The sequence below is a fragment of the Heloderma suspectum genome, chromosome 5 (genome assembly GCF_057233095.1).
Source record: "Heloderma suspectum isolate Gila_16-S chromosome 5, 16-S_ref, whole genome shotgun sequence".
In the NCBI taxonomy this organism is placed as follows: Eukaryota; Metazoa; Chordata; class Lepidosauria; order Squamata; family Helodermatidae; genus Heloderma; species Heloderma suspectum.
Window position 1 is genome coordinate 61,838,791 of NC_139462.1, and position 12,370 is coordinate 61,851,160.

At 44.2% G+C, this 12,370-nt stretch overlaps 1 protein-coding gene across 1 annotated transcript in view; it reads right to left on the minus strand.

Moving 5' to 3' along the window:
• Positions 1-817: 817 nt before the first annotated feature.
• Positions 818-12,370, minus strand: part of OTUD4 (OTU deubiquitinase 4) — a 35,786-nt gene continuing 24,233 nt past the window's right edge. Inside the window, exons 16-22 of the mRNA XM_084856171.1 lie at positions 10,831-10,972; positions 10,541-10,596; positions 10,356-10,436; positions 8,929-9,067; positions 5,540-5,806; positions 4,640-4,680; positions 818-3,336 (exon numbers count right to left, since the gene is read on the minus strand). Of these exons, the coding sequence (XP_084712297.1) occupies positions 2,131-3,336; positions 4,640-4,680; positions 5,540-5,806; positions 8,929-9,067; positions 10,356-10,436; positions 10,541-10,596; positions 10,831-10,972 (1,932 nt within the window). The 3' untranslated portion in view covers positions 818-2,130. The remainder of the gene's footprint in view (positions 3,337-4,639; positions 4,681-5,539; positions 5,807-8,928; positions 9,068-10,355; positions 10,437-10,540; positions 10,597-10,830; positions 10,973-12,370) is intronic.

The following is a 12,370-nucleotide window of genomic DNA, read 5'->3' on the forward strand; positions in this document are numbered from 1 at the left end:
TATAGTAGTTCAGTATGAAGTTTTTCATTTTCAGTTACTGCTGCATATATAGTTAGACCAGTATTGCATGACACTTTTTCCTAGGTTTCACCTTCCTCAGAAAAGAGGGATTTGGAAGCATGGACTAAATGTGTCCAAAAGAACATTCTCAAAGACCTGGGCTGCATAAAGTTGATTCTGATAAGACACTGTGCTTACACTTGGAGGAATATTGACAGTGCCATATGCAGTCCTTATGAAAGTAAAGCCATTGGTGATGAGATCTACATACCGAAAATACCTTAGGAGGGCATGTCCAAACATACATTTAACTGGACTCTTACAATACTGTTTTAACTAAAGAATTTACTCATTAATAGTCCCATATACAGTCTAGCTTGGTCTCCCCTAGCTGATTTGCAAGATTCCATATGCATACTGCTGAGAACTGAGTATTTTTGTGCTGAGCTCCTGCGTTATAAAGATGTATTCTGATAGCCAGATTTAGCTTAGGAGTTACTGATGGAAGAAAAGTTCCTCAAAAGTGCAAGTAGACAGGATCACGTGCTTGATGTGCAATTCTAACATTTTAATGGAGGCAGCAATCCCCTTTGCAGATGCTGTACTGCTCATTCCTTGGATAAACACAGCAGTGTACACTTAAGGCTGTCCTCCAGTCTACCTAGGCTAGATGTCAGGCAAGAGTAGACTTTATCAGACTTTACGGAATCTAGGAAAGTAGACTCACTGAACTAGCTGTAAGTCAGCTTCATGTTCCAGAAGTAATTAACACACTCAAATAGATGCATAAAGCCGCTCACACCATATCACAACAATATAAATCAGAAAAGGTCAAACATTTTTAATTATATAGCATGCACCTGAAAAGAATTAATGAAGTCTCACTCAAGGCTCTTGATCAAAAAAAAGTTATACAATCTCTTGAACGTGAATAAAAAGTAACCATCACCTTTTACAATGATATATACAGACAAATATACACAGTTCAATTTTACAGAGCAAAACAATGGAGTGCACATTGCAGTGTTTTGCAAGGCAGAAGAAAGCAACCAGACTGTGTAAAGTTAGAAATCTCCCATTCAGCAGGATGTTTTACAAACAATATAACCAGTTTCAAAGAAAAAGAAATGCAACAGTCTATATATAGTTCAGCCTAAGCCTTGCTTTTAAAAAAACAAACAAATGCAACAGATCTATTTCATGCATCTCTCCTGTTTAGGCATTTGTTAGTGCAAAAGTATCTTAAAAGTTGTAAGAGATGCAAAACTATTCTGGAAATGCATAGCATCTACTTTTGTCTTGTATACATTAGTTGGCATAGGCATCATTACAGGCCTATCAGCGTTAAGACTGCTTGGAAGAGTTCACCACTGAGCTGATCTTCCTACGTACTTTACACACAGGTATTCTTGATTGCTTTGACTAATTCAAGAAATGCTTTATAAATATAAAATTAAAAAATATACCCCTATGAATAAAACACTATAAACCATCTATAAGACACAAAGGATAGTCAACTGCCATATGTGATAGTTTCACTGAAGTAAGACACACAACCTCACACATTCAAGTTTCACAAATTTTGAGATGAAAGGCCTTTGGATTGGAAGCACATCAAAAACAGTCCAGGAAGCCAAGGTTAGACCAAAGGTGGGAAACATGAGGCCCTCCAGATGTTGGACTACATTTCCAATCCTGCTGGGGAGTTGGAGTCAAACATCTGGAGAGCTGCAGGTTTCCCACCTCTGGTTCAGACCCAAGGTAGAGTATGCTACAATATACATTCTATTTGGTGCAACATTCTTCACTGTCATGTGTCAAATATTCAACTGCAGTAAGTTTTCAATCTAGATACTTTTTCTACCAGACTCAAATCTTGAAGGGAAAAAAAGCCCAAACAAAAAAACTGTACTTTTAGTATTTGAAACAATAGTTATGTAGTTTTCAGAATTTAAACCAAATTTAGCAGTTTTAATAGCCAAAGAGTTATAACACTGGGGAGCTTATGTCACTCTTCTGATAATACAACAGGGCATTCTGATCTTGAAACACAGCAGAAAGAGTGCAAGCCTTAGGACCTATTTTAGTTCCATTAACTTTAGGATATTAGAAGTCTTCTAGTAGATGTACTCAAGGCACCTGCTGCCCACGATGGCCATCTCCCACATTCGCTCTTCTTCTCTCGTTCCGATATGGCCTCCCTCTATAACTGCGATGGTAGTGATAGCCTTCATCTCTGTTTCTGGTGGGTGGCCCCTTCCAGGATTCCTCATTTCTTGGATTCTGGTATCCCCCCCTCCCAGGGTGGTAGTTCCAATCACTTCTAGGTCTTCTACCACCTCCATAAGTTTGGTTATAAAACTGCTTTGATCGGCCACTTCTCAGCATGTTGGATACTTCACATTCATCTTCAGAACTTTCTTCCCTTGTCCTTGATACCCTACTTTCTTCCAAGGCAGCTGATCCATTGCCAGCAACACTAGCTTTGTCAGTCTTTTCTTTGTGACTAAGAGCAGCGCTTTTCAGTTCAGTTTTTGGCGTCGACACCATCTGCCTCTTGACGTCCCGTGTCTCTGTGGAAGCATTTTGGAGTACAGACTTGGCTTGGGTGGCAGATGGGGTAGCAGGGCCAGTCTGCTGCTCCCTAGGCACGCTGGTTGAGGTTTTATTTAGAACACTGCATTCGCTCTTGGTGGCAGTCGGAGGGAGGAGAGGTAGGCCTTGGACGCTGCTTTCGCTCTGGGCCTTCTGAAGCACCTCGGTGCATCCTGCCACAGGAACTGGAGAACCACACTCCTTGGGCAAGGCAGCATCTGCTCTGTTGTCTTCACGCGGCACAACAACTTGTCTTACCACAGAGTTTTCAACGTAGCCCTGAACAGGATACCCATACCAAAGTTGAGGGAAAAGTGGTGCAACTGGAACAGGCCCTAAAAATGGATTTTGGCCACCAAATGTAGGCTGCGGGAATATGCTTTTACCTCCTAAGGACTCGTCATATTCAGCCTGCAGTGCTTGTGCTGGATTCCCAGACTCTACACAGACAAGCCCCTGGCTTTCCGGCACTTGAGCAGCAGGTAGAAACAGGGGCATGGGTTGAGACATTGAGTCTGTCTGTGGGCCCTGGCTGTTCATCCCAGCTTCGTCCTGCACAGGGAAGCATCCGTCTATCTGTGCAGCTTCGTTCCCATTCTGAGTCAAAGGCAGCTCCTGCACCCAAGGGTTGTGAGAATAGACTGCAACCGGCACCTTTGGGTACACTCTGCAGGCAGTTAGGCAAGCTTGGTGGAGAGGATACAAATATGAGTGTGGAGCCCACATGGGACAACTGTATGCCTGCAGAAACAGAAATAAGATCATTTAGGCTAACCTTTAGCACACTTGAAAAAGAAGTGTTCTTGGCTTGGAGCCAACATCACATGAGTAGATGTTCACTTGTGCGATGGGATTTCCCTGTCCTCTCCTCTCCCACCCTCCCATGTGCGCACCAGATCTGCTCCAGAGGGTCACCAAGCCCTCCAAAGCAGAATTAGGGGGCCCACGGAGGGCTGCAGGGGAGGGGGAATCCGTTCCGCCAGTAGTTTTCCTTCTGCTGGTGGAACACCATTGGATCCCACCCATTATTTTTAATGCAGTGTATTTCAGCCAACAGCATCTAGTCCAGGGGTTTGTAACTTGTGGTCTTCCAGATTTTTGGCCCACAGCACCCATGAGCCCTCACTGCTGGCTAGGGCCATGGCAGGCCAAAACATCTGGAGGAGCAGAATTAGCCCATTCTTGATCTAGTCAATCTTAATTAAGTTACATTTTTCCCTACAGCATGTTGACTCTGGACATTTTATTTCATGATTAACACATGCTACTAGGCTAAAAGTGTGATCTTTTAGGAGTAACCCCCACCTACTGGCGCCCTTTCCTGAATGGATGTTTTCTTCTAGGTATACAAAATACTAAAAATAGTAGCATCAAGAATGTGACTACTAGTGACAACCACCATCACATCATCCTCCCCATTCATACAATTGCCCATTCAGGGTGGAAAGGAAAATGACCTGCAGGTTGGGGTTGCCTTTACAACCAGCAGAGGGTGCTATAGTCTCAGGATATGACACACTGCATAAAATGTACCTCCAACATAGTCATTTATAGAAGTGACCAACATAGGAGACTCTTCCATATTAATGTATTAGCCTAACCTGTCCAAATGCATGACAGCACAGGCCAAACATAAAACAGCAAGAAGAGGGACTTGTCCACCATACTCCGGTATCTGCTCCATGCACAGGGGGAGAACCAGAAGAAGCTCAAGTTTCACATTGTATGCATAACCTCAGTCTTTCCTGAAGTCCTTATGATTGCAACCGTATTGCCAACTTTTCATTTGTAATGTGTATTTAACAGTTAAGTGCTTTATTTTATTTTGAAATGTCTTGGGAGTTATAGTAGAAAAGCAGGAAATATTAGTAGATATTATTCTCAGGAATAGACTTGAGGGGGCGGGGGTAGCAGAGCTGTTCTGTATTCAAATCACCTGAACCAGTCAGTCAATTTTTTTTTAAATTACAATTTCTAAAAGTTGATTTTAGAATCATGCCACTTTTGGTTCTGCTATAGCAACATGGAAAATGCTGAGAATTACCTTTACACCAAGATTGAAGAAAAATCTGAGGATGTTTTTATCTATGAAAGGGAGAAAAAAAAATTCATTATGTGTGAACTAGGTCAATGCTTTTAGATGCTAAACAGCCATGAATTCCCAATAGTCCTTTTTTTGTTTTGCCTCGCATGCGTATCTGCCCATATATATTCCTAAGGCTGCAAGCTTTCATCCATAGACTAATCAAACTGAAGCTGCAATCCCTAAACACACTCACTGGGGAGTAAATGCTACTGAACACCATGGAATTTACTTCTAAGTAAACATGAATAGGATTGCACTGTCAGCCATGTTAATTGGTGGAAGCCAGAGATAAGGACATAGTTTATTTTTTGTAGCTGAGGCTTTGGTTCTGGCATGTTACTGTAATAGGAGACTGCAGAAGGGAGAATTAAAGACAGCCTAACAAAGTGGTTGTTTTTATTTATTAATATATTATCAAACTTTTCTTTCAATCACACGCTTTTTGGTACTATCTAATATATGTAAATCAAACAGTGAATCAATTAAAAATCTTGTAATTGTTCTACAGCCCATATTTATATGCCCTTACCTAACAATGACAGATCCCATCTGTTTCAGTTACCATAACCAAAAGAAAATGTCATTATCGTGAAGAAAATCTATTGAACAAAATTTGAATCCTGACATGAAAACAAGGATTTAGATGGGGCATAGAAAACTGAAGGTATATCCTATTTGTTGCTGCTTTTTAATAAAGCTTTATACAACTTCTCCATCCTGGTGCTCTGCAGATTTAGTCCAACACATCTGGAGGGCACCAGGATGGAGAAAGGCTGCTTGTAAACACAACATTCCCCACCCCAAACCTAGATTTGACAAAACATTCTGCTTGCGCTACCACGATAAATCCCCTCTTACCATTTGGTAGATCCTCCCCTGTGCTGCACAAGGAGTAAGGGGGTATAATGACTCGTTCACCCTTTTCAGTAAGAGGGAATCCAGGGTACAACGGATCCTGGTAAGGATTCAGCGTTTGAGACAAAGGCATTAAAGGCTGGTTAACTGCTTGGAGCGATACTGGAATACCAGTAACGGGACTGGAGCTCAACTGGGGTTGGGAGAGAGTGGAATCCAGTCCAGTTTGCGTTGGCATCACTGATGACACAGGTATTTGGGGTGGAATACCTAGGATACAAACAAGGAAAAGAAATCCATTCACAAATCTGGGCAATGTCAAAGACTAACGCCAGAAACAAAACAAAAAAAGGTGAGATTTCAGAGTGGGAAGAGTTGGGTTCATAAGCTGAAGACCGTAATGACATTACCGTAACAAAATAAAATGCTCTTGGTTTCTGGAACTGGTTTCCAAGTTTGTAAGCAGGACCTGAATGTTTACTTTAAACTGGGGTGTTGGAACTTCTTTCAGCCCAAGGACCAAATTCAGTATCAGAGAAGCCCTCAGGAGCCACACTCCAGTGGTGGGTGGAACTAAAGGCAAAGGGGGTGGGCCCAAGATACCAGCATAACTTAATCCACAGGGCGAAATCCTGTGTATGTTTAGACAGAGAAAGTCCTACAACTCTGCTGGCTGGGGAATGCTGGGAGCTGTAGGAATTTTTTTTAAAACCTACACAGGACTGTGCCCTACAGTTCTTACTGTCAATAACTAAGCTTTAGGAGAGGTATTTCAACCTTTTAGAACGGGGGGGAGAGAATGCACAAAAGTCAAGAAGCCACCAAACTGTTGGAGGAAAGGGGGCATGCCCACGTGGGGAATGCTGTAGGGCTGAGTGTTGTGCCCTGGCCTGAGTTCAGCACCCCTGGCTTAAACCACCAGAAGTGACCTTGATCTACAGGAAGAGCCACCCACAAAGGCTTGTATGCCCCACCTTTCCATTTCCTCAACTCTACACAAAGGAAAGAATGATTTTTACAAGGCTCAGGAGATGAGGCTTTTCTGAAATTATCTGAAATAAAGGTGTTTGCCATGAAAAGGGCATCTGCTGATTAAATGCTTTAAACGTGCCACTAAGAACCAGACAACCCCGTATGCCTGAACATCACATGGAGAGAGGGTAGCCCAGAGCAAAATCTACACAGACAAGAAACTGCAGGGAGGAACAGCACCTTGGCAGTCTCAGAACGGCGACGAAAGGATAAACATTGACAGCCACCAACTCCTAGAGGCTGACGGAATCAAAGCCCGGTCCAAACACAGGACTGGATCCAATGTGGCGCAATGGGACTTGCCCATCCACTCCTGCCCTGCACTCTTGCCAAATCCTCTCTAGAGTGTCTCCCAACCCTCTGGAGTAGATTTGAGGGGTGCACAAGGTGGAGTTGAAAGCTATTCCAGTAGCTCAGAAGGGGAAAACCTCGGGCCCAGGGCCCAAATCCAGCCCTCCAACATTCCCCAGATGCCCTTCCCCCGGCCCCACCTTCATTTGGTGATACCCTGGCTTTTGTGTAACTTTCCCCCCGTTCTAGAAGGCTGAAATGCCTCTCCTAAGACCGAGTTACTGGTTGGAAGAGCTTTCAGGTAAAGCAGGTTGGCATTTTTGGTTGTTCTGGTTCTGCCCCTTTTGCCCACCCCCTCCCCCAGAAAGCCGCTCTGAAATGAAATTTGGCCCTCAGACTGAGAGAGGTTGAACACCCCTGCACCAGAAGACACCTAGCACTGGATCCAGCCTTCTGTCCTGAAATCACTGTTGTTCTGCTTGGGAGGAGACCAGCAAAGAGAATGGAAGAAGGATCACAGAAATGAACTCTTGTGGGGGGTGAGGGGTAGGACAGGGGAAAAGGGAGAGAGGGAACAGGACTCTGCAGAGCTCAGCTGAGAATATATAAACACTTTCATAGCCAACGGTTCAACCCATACAATTTGAATCGCAGCATGACTCATACAGAGGCAAAATATACCATCTGCTCTGGATCAGTTCTAACACACGAAGTATCACAGAACCCCCCTATATGCCCCCTCAGCAAGACCCACTATGGCTGCAAACCCCATTCATTCATTCATTCATTCATTCATTCATTCATTTCTATGCCGCCCAATAGTCAAAGCTTACTGGGCTGTTCACACAAACTAAAACTGCAAAGTACAACATAAAACAGTATCAATTATGAAAGCTTAAAACTACAATATAAAAGCACAACCAGAATAAAATCTAGCGGCAATGCAGGAATTTAAAATACAGATTTAAAAGAGCAGAGCTAAAAGACTAGAGGGCTAAAATGCGTGGAAAATAAAAAAAGTCTTTACCTGGCACCGAAAGGAGCACAACATAGGTGCCAGGCGAACCTCTCTAGGGAGTTCATTCCACAGCCAAGGTGCCACAACAGAAAAGGCCCTTTTCCTGGAAGCCACCTGCCTCGCTTCCTTTGGCAGGGACTCCTGGAGAAGAAATGTGTTGTCTGTGGACCAGTCATATCCAGACTATGAGGCTGCATCAGTTTCAAGGGCTGGGCAGAAGCCCAGAGAATCCTACGGCTGGGTTTACATATGCTGCAGAATGCAGTAATGGAATGGGCTAGGCCAGACTGCGTGTGTGGGATACTACTTTTGAATGCTCTCCCATGTTTAAAAAACCCCTCCAATTAGAAAGCTAATCTAAGAAGGAATAAAGGTTCTAGTCCAGGCTTTTGTCTATTGTGGCTGGTATGCCGTTTTCATTTAACACGAAGAGTCAGACACAACTTAATGACTGGACAACAATTAAAAAGTGTCCCCGTCCCGCTGGCTCTCTGAAGTAGTGCAATCCATTCCATCACCTCAGCATTTCCCCACCTTATTCGTCTGGATGTTCAGACCAAGTCCTCAAACATCTCATAAGACTACTATTCCCAAGGAATAGTCCAGGGAAGGGGAGAAGCGAACAACAAGTCAAACCAGCTGAAAACCGGCCTAAACTGGCAGTGAAGATATGGCATCAAAAGGTAAACACAAGTGTTCAAACAAGGAAAACCATCAGAACCACTACTGATGTTCAAGGGAACTTGAATGTGGACAGAGCAGATGGGGAAAGCGGATTGCAGTGCCAGGTGACATTTGGTTCCCACTGCAGTCCCAACATTCCGTGATCTACTGGTCCAAGAAATTTAGGGGACCACTATATCAGACGTATTTCACCATGCGGTTCCAAGGCCTCAATCTGCCCTTTCCACACCATGTACTGGATACAGCTGGTCTGTACTAACCGTCTCAAATCACTTTCATACTAGATTTATAAAAGCAGTTCTAAAGCAGAGTGTGGTATTACAAGACCTCATTAGTTCGGGGTTAGACTAATGCTTTTTCTCCAAACCTGTTGGTCCATAGGTTGTCGGCTCACTTGGCCACGCTGGCACGACGGCTGGTACGGAAGGCACTGTGGGAGGCAAATGCATCTCGGGAAAGGCCAAAGAGGGGGTGGGATTCACCCCCAGTAAGGGTTCCTGCAAGCTCTATAATGCAAAGACACCACGTTGGAATTGAGTAGACTTCCAAAAGTAAAACACTGAGCCAAGAGCAGAATTTAAAAATTTTTAAACACGGCAGCATTACTAAATTGGCAAGAGAAGGCATTATAATAATTTTGTGGCCCAATTCTATGCACATTTATTTAGAAGTTCCACTGAGTTCAACCAATCTCATTCCCCTGGAAGCATGTGCACAGGAGCGCCACCCAAAATGACAAACTCATGCAGGACATAAACTAGTTTATGAGACTTTACCCACGTAACCAGTTGCGCGTGACAAGGGCAATAAAGACATAGGGACCTATGGCATATTAGCAAGCATGAATTAGAACAGCCTTCCCCAACCTGGTGCCCTCCAGATGTGCGGGGACTACAGCTCCCAGTATACTAGGAGCTGTAGTCCCAACACATCTGGAGGGCACCAGGTTGGGGAAGGCTGCAGCAGATAGCCCTACCCCAGGAGTGAGCAACCTGTAGGCCAAAACATCTGGAGGGCCACAAAGTGCCATCAGCCCTAGCCAGAACAGCAAAGAGTGAAGGCTGATGGGAGTTGTAGGCCAAATCATCTGGAGGAGAACAAGTTGCCCACCCCTGCCCTACCCTAACACCGGAGCTTTGGAGGGTGACGACCCCGACTGAAGCTTACCCACTAGGTCATTATCCACCCCACCTCTTCTTTTCCGTGAGGAAAAAAATACACTGGCATAAGACCCCTGCTCCATCTGAACAGGAGTCCATGGCCCAGCATCTAGCCAGAGTATTCCAGGAATCTTTCAGATATGTTAACGCCCTGCTTGAAAGCAACAGTCCTTCCCTGTTTGACCCAGCATGTCGTATTTACAAGTATACTGCCCCTGAACAAAGAGGTTTCAACTAGCTATCCTATGGCAGAAAGCAGGGCTGAAAGTAGACCAGGTCAGTGGCTCAGCAAGCATGATTTCAAGGGGATCCAGAGGGTCTGTGAGCAGTTTTGGAACTGCCAAGTGGTGGGAGTTAAGTGGAACTAGGTGGTTTGAAGATGTCCAATAACTGAGAGATTCAGTAGCCTTGGCTAAACATCAAAGCATTTGTGTCTTCGAAGATGAAGGGCATAGCCTACCCAGATGCTCTTGCAAGATGTATTGCCAATGGACTGGGCCCAAAGTTCCAACCTTACAAACATCCAAATATAAAGGATTCTGCTGTAATCAAAAGTTTGTGATAGAAGGAAAGCTGTGGCTCAGTGAACTCACTACCAAAAAGGGTCACAGAAGTTTAAGCCCACGCCTCTTACCTGTTCAATAGATGAGGACTGTGCATTTCCATGACTTGAGGGAGGTGATGCTCCTGTATCTGCAGCATCCACCCCATCGTCCTACAAGATAAAAACGGACCATCACCTCTGCCTTATAAGCATTAATTTTTCAAAAGACTTAAGGAGGTTGAGGACACGTCACAGCATGTAACATTTTTAATTACCTTAGATATTTTGGGCTCAAGCGTCTGATCTAAAGGGGTCTGTCCAGGAGTAGCCACTGCAAAAGCAAAAGAGAAGTACTATCACCGAAGCCCTCAAGAGACTAGAAAAAGGTATATTCATTTAGAATATTATTCAGCTGCTTTTCTGAAAAGTCCCTCGGAATGTTTAAGTATCCCCTCCCAGCAGTATTCTCATAATGCATATCTTGCTTGCTTTACAGGCTACAGAAGGCCTCAAACTAAGAACATGTCAGCTTAGCTTTAAAACCAAAGTTTCCCGTTTTTAATACCTTTCTCCTCCTTTGCTTCTGCATCTTTTTTCTCCTCTTTTTCTTTTTTCAGACTGCTGGCTCTCCTCCCATTAGGAACTAGGGGTTTTCTCCATCCAGAGCTATCAGTCGTCTGAGTAGCTACCTGAGTCACTGAGGGGTTCTGGAAAAAAAGTTTTAACTGAGAAGTGACACTCTCCACATTTTATATTAAAGGCTGAGTCACAAAGGCCTGGTCATTATTATAAGATCTGTTTATTTAATTGAGCTTCCCACTGGGGTAACGTAAGACAGTCGGTGCCTTGCTCGAATTCACAGCAAGTCATCACAGGACATTTTAAAAAGGAAAACAGCTCTAGCAGGTAAGTTTACTCCGAAATAAGTCTGATGGAAGTTCATAGCAACAGTGCTGTGGACTATCGCCTTCAAATTACAAGTTATCTTCCTACTTCAAAATGTAGGAGAAAATCCAAGCCGGGCTTTGGGTTCTGCCCCATCTGAAATGGCTTTTCCTGCTCTTAAAGCCTTAACAACTTCACCAAAGTAAGAATGTAAACAACATTAGCCACACACACACACACACAGTCTCAAGAAAAAAGAAAAATGTGACACGCTAATGACTTCCTTCAGTCAAAAATTTCTGACCACCAGAAAGTTCTGAGAACTTCACCACATCCTGGCCTTGTATCCCATCTAAGTAATTTGTTTTATTACAAGTGTACGATGGCAGGATCTAGGAACTGGCATAACTATAATATAAATCACAACAGCCAGTATCCCAAGAGCTATTTTAAACGCACCCAGTGGGATTTTTCTTTAAAACCACCTTTTCCACCTTTGTACAGAGGCCACTTACACAGCACTACAAGCCGCTTTTGAAACACGCCTCCGTTTCGAAAGGGACATGGGGAGAGCACCATTTAAAAATACACACTTAAAGCCCCCTTAGATGCATGCAACTAGTCCCACGGTTTGTTGGATCCCTTCCAGGATATGGACAAAATCTGGAAGCTTCCACAGACCACAGAGAACCCCAACTTTTCAGTTTTGCTTTCTTTCATGATACTTTTTGGCCTTATCACAATAAAAATCTGAAAAGGAAAGTGATTTCTGCTTAAGGGAATGATAGCAGGAACTGCGGGAAAGATCATGCTGGTTTGTAACAGCTTAAAGGACAAGAACTTTCTCTGCCCTACAACAGCACCTGCTATCTCGCTCTGTTCCATGGATCCAAACTGCTCCCCCCCCGCCCCCCAATCCCCATTGGACGGCTTGACTTTAAGAAAAGAAAGGAATATCTGCAGACAAGCCTGGCTCTAAAATAAAGAGGAGGGGGCCAGACATACTACCCTCCCTGCCCACCCCCACCAGCATCCGCCCCCAGCCACTTACTAGTTGCCTCGCTGGCCGGCAGGCTACAGCGCCAAGCTGCGCTTTCAGCCTGTACAGCATGCACCTACTGACCAAGGCTGCCACAGCAATGGCACTGCGCTGCCCCTGCCATGGGATAGCAGGAGTGGGGCCAGCATGATTAATATTGCAGTGCCGGCCAGTACGTGCC